Raw genomic sequence first — 19,444 nt, 5'->3', positions numbered from 1 at the left:
AAAATTGTCATGAAAATTATTATTTGAGTACCTTATGTAAGCCAGTGTACTATTAATATTTCTGGGAGGGGGGTGGATTTTCAATCATTCTCTCTCCCACATATCCTGTCGCTGTATTTTTTTTATGATGTGTCTATTTAGAGCGGCTTTTATATATTTATTTCTATTGGTTTATTTTAGAGACAGAGAAGAAGGGGGAGAGCGAGAAATATCAATTTGTTATTCCACTTACTTATGAATTTATTGGTTGATTCTTTTTTTTAAAATATATTTTTATTGATGTCAGAGAGGAAGGAAGAGGGAGAGAGAGATAGAAACATCCATGATGAGAGAGAATCATGGATTGGCTGCCTCCTGCAAGTCCCCCACTGGGGATCGAGCCCACAACCCGGGCATGTGCCCTTGACTGGAATTGAACGTGGGACCTTTCAGTTCACAGGCCGATGCTCTATCCACTGAGCCAAACCAGCTAGGGCTTATTGGTTGATTCTTGTATGTGTCATGACCAGGGATCAAACCCACAACCTTGGTGTAGCAGGATGACGTTCTAACCAACCTAGCTACCAGGCCAGGGCTAGAATGCCTTTTAATCTCATTCAAATTAGCAATTGCTTTGTATCACATACTCCACGGATTTATTTCCCCATTTCCCTGGGGGATTTCAGAGCATTTCTATTTCTCACAGGGAAAGGCTACTTACCTAAGCAGTAGTAGTCAAGTTCTCTATTCTCGTTGCCAACATTTGCATAAAGAAATGAAACCCATGAATATATTCTCAGTTTTAAAGAAAAGGTACAGTCTTCTCAGGCAACTTCAAGTTTAGCTGAAAAGAAGTGTTGATTGCAATTGCCGGTCTTACATTCTTTAACTCCGTTCTAATTAAAGGTTTAAATTCTTGATTATCTTTTCCTTCATTCACAGAGTTCAGCTTTTATCCTTATCATCTTAATTCAACATTTTTGTTCAGAGTTATGCTTAAGGCCAATGCTTACTTCTAAGGATGCCTTTTATTTAAAGGAACAGGTGGCTACAACAGTCATGATAATGTTCTAGATCTCAAGGTGACGTGAATATTTATTTTATTATTATGGGCACTCAATTTTATTATTTTCATACCTTGTAAAGGGTGAAAAAGAAAATATGAACTCCTTATGTTATAAAACTCATATATAGAGAGAGGGATCACAGGGCTGTTTTTTCAAGTTTTATTTGGCATTCTCTCATTTGAAAGTAACAGAGAGCATTCTTCTGAATTTTATTATTTTCTCCCCAACAGTGTCAGGTTATGAGTGAGTGCTGGTGGAGGTTAAACTTCTTGTTGTAAGATTTAACGTGGACGTATTGGTAGGTAAGGAGCTGGAGCAAGTTTTCAGCTTCTCTGCCTTACAAACCTTCACTGTCCTTTTATTCAGGTTCCAGTATTACTTGAAAGCTTTATTTTTAACGAATAGTTCTTTTCCAGTATGATTTTTAAATATAGATTCTTCTTTAGACCATTGTTTCAGAGTTTTGTCTAAAATTAATGCTTTCTGTTCTTTTCTCTGTTGTTGCCTTTAATATTTTATTTGTGGCCTCTTCCTCTAAATGAGGAGAAAGAAAAACATCATATAATAGAGAATTGAGTTTCTTTAGTGTTGGAGGTTTAGGGGCATTTGTTTTGTTTCATGGAGTGTTGTTTGGGAGGAAAAACCACGACATAAATGTTAGCCTTTTGCCTCACACGAAAACCCTTTTGTTTTGGCAGTTATATAAAAATGAATTAGCTTGATTTCGAAATATCTTGGTTGGTGTTTGGACTTCTTCAGACCCTAAAAGCACAGACTTCTGTGGGCTTATACATTAAGAAGGTGTGTGTGCAGCCAGTGTTGGTTCCCTCAGCCCCGCAGTCCACTAAGTGGAAGGGAATAGCCATGCTCACCTTTTGCGGTGCCCTGCTGAGCCGCTCCCCGTTTGTCCAACAGGGGTCCTCTGGGGGAGCCCCATACAACTTTACCTTTAAGAAAAAGGCAGTAATTCAGGGGCACACACAGTATTTCTAGTTTCTCTGCAACTCTCTGACTGAGATCCGGGAGATTTATGGGTGTCTGCATATGAAAGATAACAAGCCAGCAAGGAAGTGATTTCTCCTGTCCAAGCTCTCGCAACATATTCGATGGCACAGAGAAATAGTAGAGAAAATACTCTAAAATCATAATATCTGATATCTGAAGAAATCAGCAGAAGCCAGTCCCCTCTTTCCTCCAACAAATAAAATGCCTGGTTCCAATCTGAGAGTTGAGAACACAAAGTTATTTATTGATGGCGTTGACACTATTCATTTACACTGTGCTATTCTGTTGTAATGGAGTTTGAAAGTCAGTGAAAGACAAAGACAAATGCTGTTATAGATCAAAGACATTACAGTGCTGGTATTAACTTCTGCCATGACTTATATGCCAACGCTGATGTGTGGGAAGGAGAGCTGACTGTCCCTCTGTGTGTGGCAGAGTTGAGGGGAGGAGGTTGAAAGGGGAATAGTGAGAAAAAGAACGTTTCAACATCATCAGCCTCTGGTGATGAAGTAAGACACACCCCCCCATTGCTGGTCCTTCTCTTTCACAGTAATAGTTTGGTATGGTTATCAATAAAGTTTAACCTTTAAATAATATTTCAGAATGGAGGATGGTAAGGAGATAAATAGTGAAAGAATGTTGGGATAGGTATGGAGGAATGGGGTAAAGCATCTTAATAGAAAAGGTGTGGGGTTGGTGTTGTTTTTTTTAACTTTCATGCAGATTTTAGATGTTAGAGTCTTATGCTGTTAGCAGACTTCACTCTTCCTTGTGAGTCCATTGTCAAAGCCAAAAGTCCCCAGGGGCACATTATAGGGATGTGACATTTAAAAAGAACTCTTTCCAGAAAGGACTGTGTGTCGCTATGGGATTATACTACCTAATGCATACTTCTCTACCCACTGAGCCACTTTTTTAAATACATTTTTATTGATTTCAGAGAGGACAGGAGAGGGAGAGATAGAAACATCAATGATGAGAGAGAATCATTGACCGGCTGCCTCCTGCATGCCCCACACTGGGGACCGAGCCCACAATGCAAGCATGTGGCTGCCATGTTTGATTCCTTGACTGGAATCAAACCCGGGACCCTTCAGTCCACAGGCCAACGCTCTATCCCCTGAGCCAAACCGGCTAGGTCTGAGCCACTTTTTAAAGACACAGATATATTACTGAGGTAATTATAAAAGCCTTGAAAAAGTTTGCTTGTTAGATTTTTCTGTGAATCCAAAGTCTGTGGTATGGCCGCAGAAGCCATAGAAGCTAAGGAGAGGGGTGCTGTAAAGGGCGAAAGGATTTCTCAAAACAATGTCTTTGCCAGCTGTGTGTTAAGGGACAGTTACCACTTTTTTTTTTTGGAAGGTGATAGGCTTTGTCAACTCTTTAAAAATTCTTTAGAGCTTTTCTGTTTCCTCTGAACCTGTAGAAAACATATCTCAACACGGGATGGCTTTTATTCCAGAGTTCCTTCTGGATCTGTAAATGAAACATGTTATGAATGCAGCTCAGTGTAATTTGACTTGCTCGCAGTTTTCAATTGCTGTATATTACCATCATCATCAGTATTTAGGGCCTATCATTTCCCTCTAAATAGGAAATGCCAAAAAGTCATTGTTGTTCAAATAGGAATCATCTATTCTTTTATACTAACAAAGATATATTTATAATCTTACCCAAATTACCTGTACAGTGACATTTAATTGTTGATATCGAGTTTGTTTCCTCTTTAAAGTGTGAAAGGGGCCATCTATATATATATATAAAAGCCTAATATGCAAATTGTCCCCACAGGAGTTTGACCAGGAGACTGATCGCTCGCCATGACATGTGCTGACCACCAAGGGGCGGCATGGAACAAAGGAAGGCCCCAGCCGGCAGCTGGCAGCCAGGGAAGGGAGGCCCCGGCCGGCAGCCGGAAGGAAGGCCCCGATTGGCCCTGATCGCCGGCCAGGCCTAGGGACCCTACCCGTGCATGAATTTTGTGCACCAGGCCTCCAGTTTAGCAATAATTATCAAAATTGCAAGTTCATTTTACTTTGAGCCAGCAATTCCACTTCTAGGAGTTTCTGCAGATAAGTTAGCATAAATAGAAGACAGTGTATGGACATGGTTATTTTTGAAGCAGTATTTGCAATAGCAGAAGACTAGACATCAGAAAGCATCTACAGAAAGGGTCTGGTTAAATGAGCATGATATATGCACATAGTAGATAGGGTACCATGAGGCAGCTAACTGGAAAAAAGATGTGAGGAAGCTCTGTAAATACTGAGGTAGAGTGTTCTATAGTATGTATTAAGTTCTTAAAAAACAAGGGTGTTACACCACATTTTGTTCCTTTTGTGAAAGGGGTGAAATAAGATTATATGTTCATATTTGCTTGAATTTGCATCAGAAAACATTGGAGAAGATACATAGGAAATTAGCCACAGTGGTTACCTGTAGGGGACAGGAGAAATTGGGGGAGGAGCTAGGAAATGTTCAATGGCTTTTAAGTATGTGAATTAAATCAATCAAAAAAATACCAGAAGTAAATATAAGGAAAATATTAAGATTTGATCAATTTTGGTGATCAGCACAAAGATGTTCTTTATATTAACCTGAATACTTTTACATATTCATGAAATATTTGATAATTTTAAAAATGGGATGAGGAAAAATAGGGGGGAAATAGTAGCAACACTCAAAAAGATCCTTAAGTAACAGAATTTACAAGATATATTGTACTTTCTTTCTTGTTTTCTTTGTTTGAGGGAAGGGGTTAAACTAGAACCTTGTTAGGGTGGACTTTGCCTTCTATTATACCATTGTGCACTAAACCAATGATGGCTGGGCAGGCAGGTGGCAGGTGTGGGTTAGTACATGCATTAGGAAATATGACGTTTTATTTGGTAGTACTGATAGTTGAGTACCTCTTGTATCCTTAGAAATTCGACTCATGCCCAGCTGATAACTGGCATGGTTCAATAATAGTGCTCCCAGGAGAGCCCAAGGTCTCAGGCAAAGCAGCTCATCAAATAACATCAAAAAAAAAAATTAACTCTAGCTCTTAGAATTTTTTATTTTCCAGGCCGTGGTTGTCACTGTCTCCATTTATCCAGAACATACTAACCCTTCAAGGTCATTGAATCCCACTCTCCTACTGAGCCTTTTAGCTAACTGCAGACCCCTTTCTTGATCACCAGCAGCACCAGCTTTTTGGCGTTTGTATCCTAAATGCCTCCATCACCTCCGTAGCCCAGGATGATCTGATGACTTGTCCGACCATCTGCTCTTCACTCACAAGGCTTTGGCCACGCTGTCCTGCTTCTTGCAAACCCCAAATTCACTCCTGCCTGACGGCTTTAGCATTCATTGTGCCTTCTGTGTTAAATTATCTGCCCATACGTAGCTCTTTGCGTGGTTGACCATTTCTTATCATTTACATCTTGGACTCAAATGCACTCTCTCAAAGAGGCTGTCCCTAACCCAAAGCAGTACTCTTAATTACAATCCCACATTACCCAGTTTTATTTCCTTCCGAGCCCTTTTACTGCATTAAAATATCCTGTTGCTTTGCTTACTTGCTTAGTGCCCATCTTCCTACTCTGCCCACCCCACCTCCTTATAATGCTCATTGCTTAAAAGTTAAGAGCACAGACTTTGGGGACCGGTGTCTGCATTTCAATACCAGCTCTGGTTCCCACTCTTCTTGTGACTGGACAAGTTGCTTAATCTCTTATTTACCTAATTTTCTCATTAGTAATCCTGAATCATGTAAAGATCAAGTGCCTAGCATGGTGCTTGGTACTTAGTAGGCACTCAAATATTTTTGAATGAATACTACTCTGATTCTGCTTAGTTTTTTGTGTTTTTTTTTGCGTGTGTGTGTGTGTCTAAGACTCCCCAACAAAATTATGAACTCCTTGAAACCATCTGTGACCTCCTGGAGCTCCAACAATAATTCATCAAGTAGAAGGCACATAGTAGGTGGTCAGTGAATACTGCTTGAAATACCTGAACTGTTTTATTGTAGATTTCTCAGAAATATGCTTTGCATTCCTGAATCTCTCTATGTTAGTACAAAAATCATTGAAGAAGGACATTGTGTCACTTGCTAGTTCCCGTTTCACCAGCCTACCCATCCCACGCAGTAAAGCTTCCTTGTCTGTGGTTGGGAATGCAACAAAAGGGCTTTGTTTGAATTACGCCCACACACGAAACTTAGTTTGCTCAAATTAAAAATTAAATTGTCTTCTGACTCATGATGTCACGTACTTTTAAAAAATATTTTCCTTATCTTCGTAAAGATCAAAGTGATCCCAAAATGTAAAAAGCATGCTGTGCTCTTTAGGAATGCTTATTAAATTATTTGCATCATTGAAAAAGTCAATAAACAGCTGTTTGAATATTTTGGGTATCTCAAGATACATGAAGTATATTTTTAAAATGAGAGGCTATTTGAAAAGTACTTTGCTTTTTAATACATATTGCATGTACATGGTCTCCCTACCAGAATGTAAATTCCATAAGTTCAAAGGTTACAAAAGGAAATATAGTGAAAAATAAGTTTTCTACCCCAGAGGCAGTCATTGTTTCTAGTTTCTCAAGTATTCTTACAGATATTCTTTTTAAAAAGTTGATTTAAGAGAGAGAGGAAGGGATAGAGAAGGAGGGAGGGAGGGAGGGAGGGAGGGAGGGAGAGAAGCATTGATATGTTCCACTTATTTATGCATTCATTGGTTGATTCTGGTATATGCCCTGACCAGGAATTAAACCCACAACCTTGGCGTATCAGAATGATGCTCTAGCCAACTGGGCTACCGGCCAGAGCCCAGAAATAATCTTTACATTAATAAACATATAGGTGATTATGTATGTTTTCCCCCACATACTTCAGGGTACTGAACACAAGTTCTATACCTTACTGTTGTCATTTAACCATACATTTTAGAGATATTTCCATATCAATATGTATAGAGCTACCCCATTTTTTTAATAGTCACCTAAATATCCCATTATATGGATGTACCACACTGACTTAACTATCTGCAACTGATGAACATTTAGGTTGTTTTGCATTTGATAGATGTGTTATTAAAAAACTTTTTTTGTTTTGTTAGGTTGTGCCAAACTGCTGTTTATTCAGTACCCATTTATACTCCCCCTAGCAAGGCATGAGCGTTGGGCTATATTTAGATCATCTTTTTCATTGTTTCTTTCATTTCATCACTTAACTGTACATTTGGAAGAGTCTTATAAAACAAAGATTTATCTCTGAAGCCTTTCCTCAACATATGTTCTGTGGCCAAAAGAAAGGGTGTTGTTGTTTTTTGTTTTGTTCGGGTTTTGGGTTGTTTTTTTTAGGACTTTTTGAATAGTTTCAAAATCACTGTTCTTAATGTATTAAACCTGTGATGAAACCCAATACACCCCACCCCATCTCACCCCAAGGCAAACAGTTACCAACTTTCTACGCTGGTTTCCTGTCTTGGCATTGCACATCTTGGGCACTTGTTTTATCTTTAGTAGGAACTATTTCTTTATGATTTATTATTTTCTATAGGAACTACTTCATTTGTTCTCCCTACCAGAATGTAAGCTCCTTAAGGGCAGAAACCATATCCGAGTCATTATTCTTTTAAATATCTCTAATCAGTCTCAACTCTTCTAGTCCTCATTTACCTTGTCCCTTGAGCCCTAACCCACCATATCATCCCCCTCCTTTTTCTCTCTTCACGGCTTCATCATGAGAATAGAGGACACTGGATGTGAAGTCCCTTCTAGTTTCCTCCCTTTCATGCTATGAGCATCAATGTCTTACCTGCTCCTTGCTTCTCATCTCAGTGGGACTGGCTTTTTTTTTTTTTTTAATTTAATAAATCTTTATTATTCAGATTATTACAATTGTTCCTCTTTTTTTTCCCATAGCTCCCCTCCACCCGGTTCCCACCCCACCCTCTGCCCTTACCCCTCCCCACACTGTCCTCATCCATAGTTGTATGATTTTTGTCCAGTCTCTTCCCGCACCCCCACATCCCTTTCCCCCCGAGAATTGTCATTCCACTCCCTTTCTATGCCCCTGATTCTATTATATTCACCAGTTTATTCTGTTCATCAGATTTTTTTATTCACTTGATTTTTAGATTCACTTGTTGATAGATATGTATTTGTTGTTCATAATTTTTATCTTTACCTTTTTCTTCTTCTTCCTCTTCTTAAAGAATACCTTTCAGCATTTCATATAATACTGGTTTGGTGGTGATGAACTCCTAGGTTTTTCTTATCTGTGAAGCTCTTTATCTACCCTTCAATTCTGAATGATAGCTTTGCTGGGTAGAGTAATCTTGGTTGTAGGTTCTTGCTATTCATCCCTTTGAATATTTCTTGCCACTCCCATCTAGCCTGCATAGTTTCTGTTGAGAAATCAGCTGACAGTCCTATGGGTGCTCCCTTGTAGGTAACTAACTGTTTTTCTCTTGCTGCTTTTAATATTCTCTCTTTGTCTTTTGCTCTTGGCATTTTAATTATGATGTGTCTTGGTGTGGTCCTCTTTGGATTCCTTTTGTTTGGGGTTCTGTGTGCTTCCTGGACTTGTAAGTCTATTTCTTTCACCAGGTGGGGGAATTTTTTCAGTCATTATTTCTTCAAATAGGTTTTCAGTATCTTGCTCTCTCTCTTCTTCTGGCACCCCCATAATTCTGATGTTGGTACGCTTGAAGTTGTCCCAGAAGCTCCTTACACCATCTTCGTATTTTTGGATTCTTTTTTCTTTTCTGGTTGAGTGTTTTTTGCTTCTTTGCATTTCAAATCTTTGACTTGATTCTTGCAATCCTCTAGTCTGCTGTTAGGTCTCTGTATAATATTTTTTATTTCAGTCAGTGTATGCTTAATTTCTAGTTGGTCCTTTTTCATATCCTTGAGGGTCTCCTTATATTTATCGGCCTTTTCTAGAAAATTCTTGAAAAACCTTATAACCATGGTTTTGAACTCTATATCCAATTGTTTGCTCTCCTCCATTTCTTTCATTTGTGATCTGTTTCTTTGTGTCCGCATTTTGGCTGCTTCCCTGAGTTAATAGAATGACTTTGTGTGCTAGGTGTCCTATAGGGCCCAGTGGCTCAGCCTCCCCAGTTACCTGAGGTGGACACTCTTGGTGCACCCCTTTGTGGGCTGTGTGTACAGTCTTGTTGTAGTTAAGCCTTGATTGTTGTTGGTATCACTGGGAGGAATTGACCTCCAGGCCACTTGGCTGTGAGGATCAGCTGTCTCTCTACGCTGGGAGAACTTCTGTGCTGGAGACACCCTTATGAGACAAGACTTGCAAATGCCTCTGTGCTCAGCTTGAATGGGGCGGAGTCTCAGGGCAGAGCAGACAGCATTGGTTTTCCATCAGCCCTGCCCTAATAGGCCCCTGTGTCTCAGTGTCCCATGGTAATCGCTGCAAGCACCTCTGAGAGAAAGCCGCCCTCAAGTTCCACCCACTGCCAGACAGTCCAGTTTCTCCCCGAATGAGTCTGGGTCCCCAGAGTCTCACCCGAAACAGGAGTTCAGTGCAGTCGGGAGCTTTTGTCTCCCTCCCGCTTGAGAAAGCCAGCTGCGTATTCAGTTGCCCACCCTCTCCGGGCGTGTGCCTCAGTACCTCTGCCTTCCGCAGTTCCTCTGAGTCTCAGTGTGCCCCTCTCTTTCCTTCTAGTTGTAGAATTTCCACTCAGCCAGCCTTCCTGTGGTTCTGGATGATGCCCATTTTGTCTTTTAGTTGTAGTTTTGAAATTGTTGTGCGAGGCAGCAGTTTAGGTGTTTACCTATGCCGCCATCTTGGTTTCTCCCCCTCAGTGGGACTGGCTTTAGTCCCACAGAAGATTATACCCTCTACCTCCACGTGTGTGCAAGCCCTTCCTCCCTCCTCATGAGCCTCAAGGAGTATCATCCTCTCTTTATCCTATACCTTGTGCACATGTGTTCACTCTGTCTCATAAATGTGTTCATACGTCTCATTGTTTACAACCAAACATCTACGACAAAACCTTTCACTTCCCGGCCCCCTCTAGTCTTCTGGTTACCACCATCTTTCCTTCAGAACCAGGTGTGTTTTTAAAGGGCTTTGCAGTCTCCATCTTCTCTTTCATTCACTTCTTAGCCCACATCAGGCTCTGCCTGTCATTCCAATGCAAAAGCTCACTAGTTGTCAAATCCAATGGACCTGCATGTACCTCGTCGGATTCACCTCTCTGTAGCAGCCGGAGGTATTGACAGTTCCTCCTCCTCGTTCTCCCCGCTAAGGAGTCTGTGAAACTCCCATAACTCTTCTAGTTTACCTCCTACTTCTCTGGATATTCCTTTTGGGGAATTTTGCCCATTCCCCTTCCCCTAAATTGTGATAGTTCTCAGAGACCCATCCTTAAACTACTTCCTTTGTCTCCCTGTGCATTCTCCCCAAGCAGCATATCTTTTCTCAAAGACCTTGTGTTTTGTGACTCCTAAATTTCTATATGCAGTTCAGTCTTCAGTCCTCAAGACCCTGCTGCATACTGTGCACCTCCACTGACCATTGCGAAGGCGCCTGACATTCACATGCCCCAAAGTGAGCTGGTCAACATCCCCGCTCTATTTCCTCCTCCCTCTCTCTACGCCCTCCCCTCCCCCCATCAATAGCTCTTTATCTAGGCTAATAATACGATCATTCTAGAAGCATAAAGGCCATCCTTCCTCCTTGACTATACTCTCTTCTACACCACCTACATCCATGTGGTTACTAGGCTGGGTGGGCATTTTGCCTCCTCAGTGGCTTTGAGATCTGTTATCTCTTCAAGTTCATTGCCTTGGTGCCCAGCCCTCATTATCTCACCCTGGCCAATATAATAGCTGCCAGTCGTGTCTCTCTCAAGTTTATCCTCCTTGTCATTGGCAATATCTTCCTGAAACTCAAAATTGAACATGCCCTCCCTGGCCAGTGTTATCGGTGACTTCCATTTCCAGGGGATACTGTCCAAACCCTCTAAAGTAGGGGTGGGGAATGTCCGGCCCTTAGACCATATAAGGCCCTCGAAATCATCTGGTCTGGCCCTGCCAAGACATTAGGGGTGAGTTAATTAAATGTGTGACCAAACAAAGCAGGATAATTTTAAGTTGATAACTTTGTATGGCCCTCGAATGATGTTATAAATATCCAAATGGCCCTTGGCAGAAAATAGGTTCCTCACTCCTGCCCTAGAGGCATATTAAGGTCTGCCCCCTCCTACACCTTCTCCTGCTGCTTGCTCTTCCCCTTAATCATCATTGCTTCTTAGTGTACTGTGTGCCTGCACATTTCTATGCATTTGTCATGCCATTTCTTCTACCTGGATGCCCTTCCCCCCCCCCCCAACCCTAACCCCACCTTCCACCTGGAGAAATCTTGTGATTTAATTGAAAGTGAGGCTTCTTGACCTAACCCCACAGTGTTAGTACCACCCTCTCTGTGTTCACTGAGCATCTTGCTCAGGTCTCTCTTACAGAACCAATCACATTGTGTTACAGCCGTTTACTTGGTTATTGCTTCTATTATCCTGTGAATTGTTTGGGTCTGATGGTACTTTATTATTCCTTGTATCCCCCGTGCCAGTATAGTGGCTGACATATGGAAAGTCTGCATGTCATATAGATGTCCCCAGGATGAATGGAAAGGAAACTGAGGTAAAGTCTGGGTAGCTTACATGTAAAAGAAAGCCTTGCTATCGTCTTCAAAGCACTTAGCCGAGGTGAAACTGCTCCATTCGCCTTCACTGTGCTGTGCACAGTCTCTCTTTACACTTCAGACTGATTTAGGACTTCCAGCAAAGTGCCTGATCCTTCCTGAAGGAGGAGTGACAACTGATAACAAAGTCTGGGCACCTCTTCGCTTCTCTCCGTTGAGATTTCAGACCAGAGGGCTTCTGGGGAACTGCTGGAGCTCAGCAAACATTACCTCACCCTTCATCTCCACGACAGGAAAAGGGATCTTCGTTCTGTAGAGCTTGTGGAATGTGTCAGGGCCTGTCCGTTTCCCTTGGGAGGGAAAGGCTGCTCGGCCCCAGTCTTTGACCTGTGCATGGACATACCGTTGGGGGATGACGCTGAAGAGCCTCCTCAGTGTTATCACGCTCAGGTGCGAGGCTGGTTCACTCTTCACCTGCGTCTGGCAGCTCCTCAAGGCCAGTTCCTAGTCATAGGACTAGCCGCCTGCTACAGAGAGGGTCCTGCCGAACACGGGGCGGGAAGGTGGCAGTTTGTCCTGTCTCCTATGTCTTTTGGACCCTTTGGACCCAATGCCTCATGAAAAAGAGACATTATTTTTTCATTAAGTCCTGGGTTTTTCCTGTGTAATTAACTAGTCACATTAATTGAACACTTAAAGTCATTTGTAAAGGGGTTTGAACCCTGACTCTGAGACTCGGGCTCTGTAATCTGGGCCAGAGAGACTTGGAGCACCAAGAGGGATTTCAAACACTGGATGGAACTGGATGATAAAGCAGGAATCTAAGTCAGTGAGGAGCTGGGGTTCAAGGGAGGTGGCCGGCCTTGAGAAACTGGTTGAAGAACCTAGTTTCTGAGGAGTGGGTATCCAAGGAATCACAGCAAGAATGCCAAACCGCTAAGACACGGAGCCATTAACCCAGAGCTCCCTGAGTCTCCCTCGGAGAACAGGACCGATTCAACTTCGGGGCAGTGCTGAAGCTGTGGTCTGGGTTACCTGGGCCCTGTTATGAGGATTAGAGTTATGGGGGCAAGGAGACAGGAAAATTGTAATATATTGGCTTTCATTGTTGGTCTCTTGGTTTTGCATCCTGTTTCCTCTCTTTAGCTCAGCTGTGCCACTACTTCCTTCAGTTCTTTCCTGGTTTCCAGATGAGCAGGGTCTATTATTCCCTCTTGGCCTGCGATTACCTCCCGACTAGATGTCACAGCCACTGCCCGGCAGCTCCCTGCCTCACAAGCATGGCCAGGGCCCATCAGGCTGTGACCACTGTGAGTCTTAGGCCAGCCTCTGCCGTAGTTACACATAGTTATTCATGATCTTACTGGGGGCTCAGAGCAGGCTGATTCACCTCCATCAATAGTCCCTGCCCATTCCCCTCTCTTCTATTCACTCAGCTTCTTTCTCTCCTTTCTGTCCTACATTGTAGATCTCTCTGATTGACTTCTCTCCGACTGACTTGTCTCCCTAGCCGCTCTAGTCTTCATCAGCTCAATCATAATGAATGACTGAGGATAATTATTCTCAACATTTATTGAGCTCCTACTATAGGTTAGGTACATTATTTCATTTTTAATCTCACAAAAAAACACTATAAATAGATTGTTATAATCTGACTTTTACTGATGAGGAAACTCAGAGCGGTTAAGACTATAGGCTCCTTCAATTCAATAAATATTTAGTGACTGACTGCTGAAAATCTTATGTCTGTATCCCTTGTGTCACACAAAATAAGTTTCCTATCACTATAACCTTTCTTCAGAGAGTTGAAATATATGTATTTTTTTGAAATCATTATCTCTCTTGGCAAGTCCTTCAGTGTCTTTCTTATACATCTTAAAAGTTACTTTTGATTAAAATGGGGTTAATCCAGCCTCTTTGCTTAATGTCTTCATTTTTTAGAGGAACAAAGGCTTCTGGTGGAGAAGTGACTTTCACAGGGTCATGTGGCAGGCTAATGAGAAATGCAGGGTGAGCCCTGACCGGTTTGGCTCAGTGGATAGAGCGTCGGCCTGTGGACTCAAGGGTCCCAGGTTCGATTCCAATCAAGGGCATGTACCTTGGTTGCGGGCATATCCTCAGTAGGGGGTATGCAGGAGGCAGCTGATGGATGTTTCCCTCTCATCGATGTTTCTAACTCTCTATCCTTCTCCCTTCCTCTCTGTAAAAAATCAATAAAATATATTTTTTATAAAAAAAGAAAGAAAGAAATGCAGGGTGAGCACCCACGTCTCCTAATCCTGGGCTGGTATTATTCTGATGTACTTAGCACGTGAAGTTTTATTGGCATCAGGGGAATGATTTCTCATTTATATTACAAAAGACAATTTATTTTTTCATAGAAAAGTAATATGTGGACATACAGCTTTATCTGCAACATATCAAAGTGGATTCCTGGATCTCCAAAGTGTTTCTAAACTGCAGAAAAATTCCCCTACAGTCTTACCTGTCAGAACTTCACAGCATGAAATAAATGCCTGATCGCTCACCTCACTTTTCTGCCAAAAATAAAGCACAGCCACTCTCTGGACTCTGGCCTTCTATAGTAGTGCAATCCTCCTTCCAAGTCCATTCTTCAGTCTCGCAGTCTGAGGGACACCCACTTTTTCCCATTGACTTCGTCCAATCTTTGTTAGAAGGGCAGGATGTTTAGAAGTTGAAGTCATTGACTTTCAAAATGAGAAGCTATTTTGGAGAGCGTCTTGTTGTTTATGCTGCTTATGTAACTTGGAGCAGTGTTGCCACCAAGGTAGCCACTGGTTTTATGTAGTTCTTATTAAGAAATTAAAATAATAGCATTTTTCCAGCCTCAGGCTATATGACAGAGGACTTCAAAGTCCCCAGGAAGCGTTATCCTTGGGAGCTGGGAAAGAATTACTCCTCCTGTCTTTATGTATTGATAAGCTGAGGCCAAGAAAGACCAAAGCAACTGTGTGCTTTAAATTAATATAGCATAAAATGTTAACATGTATGAAATCTAGGTGAAGGTTATGTAGGAATTCTCTTTCCCTCAGCTTTATTAAGATACAGTTGATACACTGTGCAGGTTTAAGATGTACAACGTGTTGATTCAATACATTTGTAAATTGCAAAAATGATGACCACCATAGGGTTAGCTACCACCTCCATCCCATCACGTAGTTACCATTTCTTTATTGTGGTGAGAACATTTAAGATCTCTCTTAGCAACTTTCAAGTACTTGATACAATGTTATTAGTTATAATCACTTTGCTGTACATTCATCCCCAGAACTTGTTAATCTTTTTAAAAAAAGATTTTGTATTTTTAGAGAGAAAGGAAGGGAGAGGGAGAGAGACATCCATTGGCCCCTACCAGGGATCAAGTTCACAACCCAGGCACGTGCCCTGATCTGGAATTGAACTGGCAACCTTCTGGTGCACGGCACGATGCCCAACCAACTGAGCAACACTGGCCAGGGCAGAATTTGTTAATCTTTTAACTTGAATTATATATCCTTTGACCAAAATTCCCCCTATTCCCCCAACCCCTGGTAACCACCACTCTGAGATTGACTTTTTTAGATTTCACATATAAGTGATATCACAGTATTTGTCTTTCTCTGGTTTATTGCACTTGGCATAATGCCCTCCAGGTCCATTCAATTTGTTGCAAATGGCAGGATTTTATTATTTCTCATGGCTGGTTAGTAATTCATTGAATATATATAGTACCACTTTTTTTTTTATCCATTCATTTGTTGATGGATACTTAGGTTTGTTTCCATGTCTTGGTTATCATGAATAATGCTGCAATGAACATGTGAGTACAGCTATCTCTATGAGATCCTGATTTTAATTTATTTGGATATATACCCAGAAGTGGGTTGCTAGGTAGTTCTAACTTTAATTATTTGAAGAGCCTCTATACTATTCTCCCTAGTGCTGTTCTAATTTGCATTCTTATCAACAGTGCACTAGGGTTTACGTGGGAATTCTTTGTACTAAGTTTACTACATTTTTATTTTAGTTTGAAATTTTGTCAAAATGAAAATTATTAAAAAACAGAGAATAACAATGGTAAGATAAATAAGCAGTAAAATCTACTTTCTGCTATTTATTTGATTTTTTTTAATCTCTGAGGAAAAGGAGACAGCATTCTTTTTTCAAATGCATATATCACATTGGTGAAGAGATTCAGCTGAGATTGCTGCTAATATTGGGGGTCCCTTTCCTGTCTCCCCAGGCGCAGCGAACCTGCAGGCCGACCACACTCTTGGCATTCAACAAAAATTGAGGAGAACCAACCCAATGCCAGCATGATGCAAATATCTCAGGGCACGATTGGCACTCCTTGGCCCCAGAGCTACCATTCCAGGTAAGTGGCCAAAGCTAAGACCCAGGGGTTTCTTTACTTCAAATGTCCTGTTCCCCGAAAGAACATTTTTTTCTGCTTTGAGAACACTTTCTTCCATTTACCCTGAGTATGAAATCCATCTACCCAATACCTTCCTCATCCTCTTAAAATTCCTAACCTGTGTACCACTCATCTTGATCTCCTTGGCCAGAGTGGTGTGAAGCAAGGACAGCATTATTTTGAGCTCTGGCTAGCTATTTGAGATACTTATTGGGTCTGTTGATTCTCATACATTTCTCAATTACACTAGAAATACTGACATACTTCTTCCCTCAATACTTAATGTCCTTTCTGCTAAGTTAGAATTCCCCTGCATTTTTGCAGACTTGGAACCCACACAGACTGGAATTCATCTTCTGATCTCAGGGAGTCAGGCTCTGGTGCTTGACCACTTTTTGGAAGGGCTGGATAAGGGTAATAGTAGGGAGATTGGAGGGTAACCCTGATGGGATTCATTCTCGCCATCTGAGCCATCTGTGCTCAGAGAACAGAGCTCCACCCCACAGTGCTTTTGCTCGTTGGGCATGCAGTGTTGAAGGCCTTTAGAAGGTTAGATGTTTGGGGCTAACAGTGTGGAGGAGGGACAGCATAATGGTAAGGTACTGGGTATTTTAAGTCAGACATAGGCTTAAATCTCCACTTCACCTCCTACTGCATGAGCCTGAGCAAATTGTGTAACCTCTTTGATCTTGGTTTCCTCATCTGTAAAATGAAATTTCTACTGTATCTCTCAATGGACCATCGTGAAGATTAAACAAAATAACATGTAAAGCATTTAGTGTAGTTCCTGATGACCATTAGTTATAATAATTAGGCTGAAGACTTATCAGAGGCACAGTGAACCTGGTAATGAACTTGAAAGTTAATGGCATCACCCAGCACACACTTATAAAATACAAGTGTGTATTAACAGATTGCCCTAAACAGTGGGCTCTTTGGAGCCTCCTAACCCCTAACTTTAAGAGGCCCCTAAATCTGAAATCACACTGCAACCTAAAAAACATGCCGGCCCAAAGGCAGAGGTAAGACCACTGCACCGGGTGCTTAGAACAACTGCTGACAGTGACTGTGGAGCTCCAAGAGGCCTCAGGAGAATGGTGGAGTTGGCATCAGAAGTGCAATATTCTGAAGGCTGCACTCCTCCATCTGTTTCCTCCTCCCCATCCCACTCTCCGGAGGGGTTAGGCAGGTGGATCTGCCCTTACTGTATCTAACACCCTGCTTCCCCTGACACTTGACTGTCAGCCCAAAAGCACTGTGTGGGGTACAAAAAGGAAAGCTCAGATTACCCACAATGTGGCGGACGTGTGGACTCGTCTACCCCAGCACAGATCGTCCATGATTCATGTCATTCCATGACTCGGGCTTGCAGCTCTGGCAGAGGCTTCACCCCAACACTGAGTTCTGCTCAGAGGGTCTGACAGTGGCAGCTCTCCTGGAGAAGCGCTCCAGGTGCCTTTCTGAGGAGCACAGTGGCATCTAGTGGTCTCGTGGGCTGCATCAATCTGTCGGCGTCCCTCTGACAGCCTTCCTTTCGTTCCAGAAACCCAATCGCAGTCCTAAGTTTATGCATCTGTTTCTCATTAAGAAGCAGGAGAATGAGGGAGCTCAAGGGAGGGGTTGAAGCAGGCGTGAGGAGAGAAGGAGGGAGAAATACAAAGAGATTGAAGACTTCACTGTCTGCAAACTGGCTTGGATTTCACTGAAATTGTATTTCTGCTGCTCTCTGTCAGACCTTTGTCACTGTCTTTTTGCTGTCCTGCAGAAATCTCACGCAGTGGTCCCAAACTATTAAAGTACTTTAGAAGAGACCTTGACAAGTGCAGCCCAGCTGGCGTGGCTCACTTGGTTGAGCGTGTCCCATACAGGAGGTCACCGGTTCGATTCCTGATCAGGGCACATGCCCAGGTTGCAAGCTCGATCCCCAGTAGGGGGTGTACAGGAAGCAGCCAATTGATGTTTCTCTCTGGTCAATATTTCTATCTCTTCCTCTCCCTGAAATCAATAAAAACATTTTAAACAAGTCTCTCAGTCCAGTCCCCTCACAAGAGGATAAAATAACAGTATCAAAATACTCCAGTATCTGTCCATTGATTTGTTCATTTAAGCAAATACATACTTAGTACCCACTCTGTTTCAGATGAACGAGACATAAAAAGCCCCTACCCTATAATACTTATTTGTTTCCCAAGATGTGTTCCATGGAATAATAACCCATTACATGCCCTTTGGAAAAAGTTTCTAGGGTCAAATAAGTTTAGATAACACTGCTTAGTGTATTTTCCTTTCAGAACATTCCATGAACAATAGTTTATTGAAGACTCAGAAGCCTTGCAGTAAATAAAATTGTTTAACTTATTTAGCCCAGTATTTTCAAAACATATTTGATCAGCTAAGGAATTAATCTTCGGTAAACACACTTTAGGAGATCTTTTCATATACTTGTTTTGTGCTTTTTGCTATGTTTTAAGTACTTAGAAAATATTTTTTTAGCACACAAAATAGAGAATGCAACATGTCAAGTTTGGTTAGTGCTATGAAGAAAATAAAGCAGAGTTACAGGGAGTAAGGAGAGAAGATGTGCTCTTTAGATAGTGAGTTCCAGATGTTCTCTGATGCAGAGACAAATAAAGGATTGAGTGAGCCTGGTAAGGAGCATTTTATGTGGTGGGACAGTGAGTACAAAGGCCGTTGAGACCTGAGATGGGATATATTTCACGGATTTGAGTTAATAAGGAAGCCATCATGCTGGAGTACCATGAGCAAGAAGGAAAGCAATAGAAAATGAGGTTGGAAAAGTAGCCAGACCACAGTAACATTCATCTTGAGGGTAAGGCTATCTCTGTATAGGACTGAAGACCTTCATTCCAGGTTCTTCTTACCCACCTTGGCCCAGCTGGAGTGGCTCAGTGGTTGAGTGTTATCCCATGAACCTAAAGGTCCCCAGTTGGATTCCCAGTCAAGGCACAAGCTCAGGTTGCAGGTTTGATCCCAAGTAGGGTGCGTGCAGGAGGCAGCTGGTCAATGTTTTCCTCTCTCTCTAAAATCATTAAAGACATATTTTTTTTAAAAAATTACATTCTTAAGGTTAGTCGCTAAAAATATAGTTTTCTTTTCCTTGAATTGCAGCACCATTTTTGACTCAGAATATGGTCCTTTCCCTTGCCATATACTCTGGAGACAGTCCAGCCATTATGCATCATTACATATTCAACCAACCAAGACACCATGTTTACTTACATGAGATCTAGAAATATAATAATAGCTCCGTAAACTTTAATAGTGCGTAAGTGCCTATTCATGTAAAAGTGGAAATTCTTAGGCAAG

The 19,444-nt window shown here is 41.7% G+C and overlaps 1 protein-coding gene across 1 annotated transcript in view; it reads left to right on the top strand.

Moving 5' to 3' along the window:
• The window catches only part of SHROOM3 (shroom family member 3), a gene marked incomplete at its 5' end in the record, with an annotated part of 299,535 nt that overhangs the window by 241,228 nt on the left and 38,863 nt on the right, over positions 1 to 19,444 (top strand). The window contains one exon of the mRNA XM_080675496.1: positions 15,947 to 16,078. Coding sequence (XP_080531622.1) covers positions 15,947 to 16,078 — 132 coding nt within the window. The remainder of the gene's footprint in view (positions 1 to 15,946; positions 16,079 to 19,444) is intronic.

The sequence above is a fragment of the Plecotus auritus genome (genome assembly GCF_963455305.1).
Source record: "Plecotus auritus genome assembly, chromosome: 1".
NCBI lineage: Eukaryota > Metazoa > Chordata > Mammalia > Chiroptera > Vespertilionidae > Plecotus > Plecotus auritus.
Note: the sequence above shows the minus strand (reverse complement) of the source record. Positions and strands in the feature narration are given on the sequence as shown.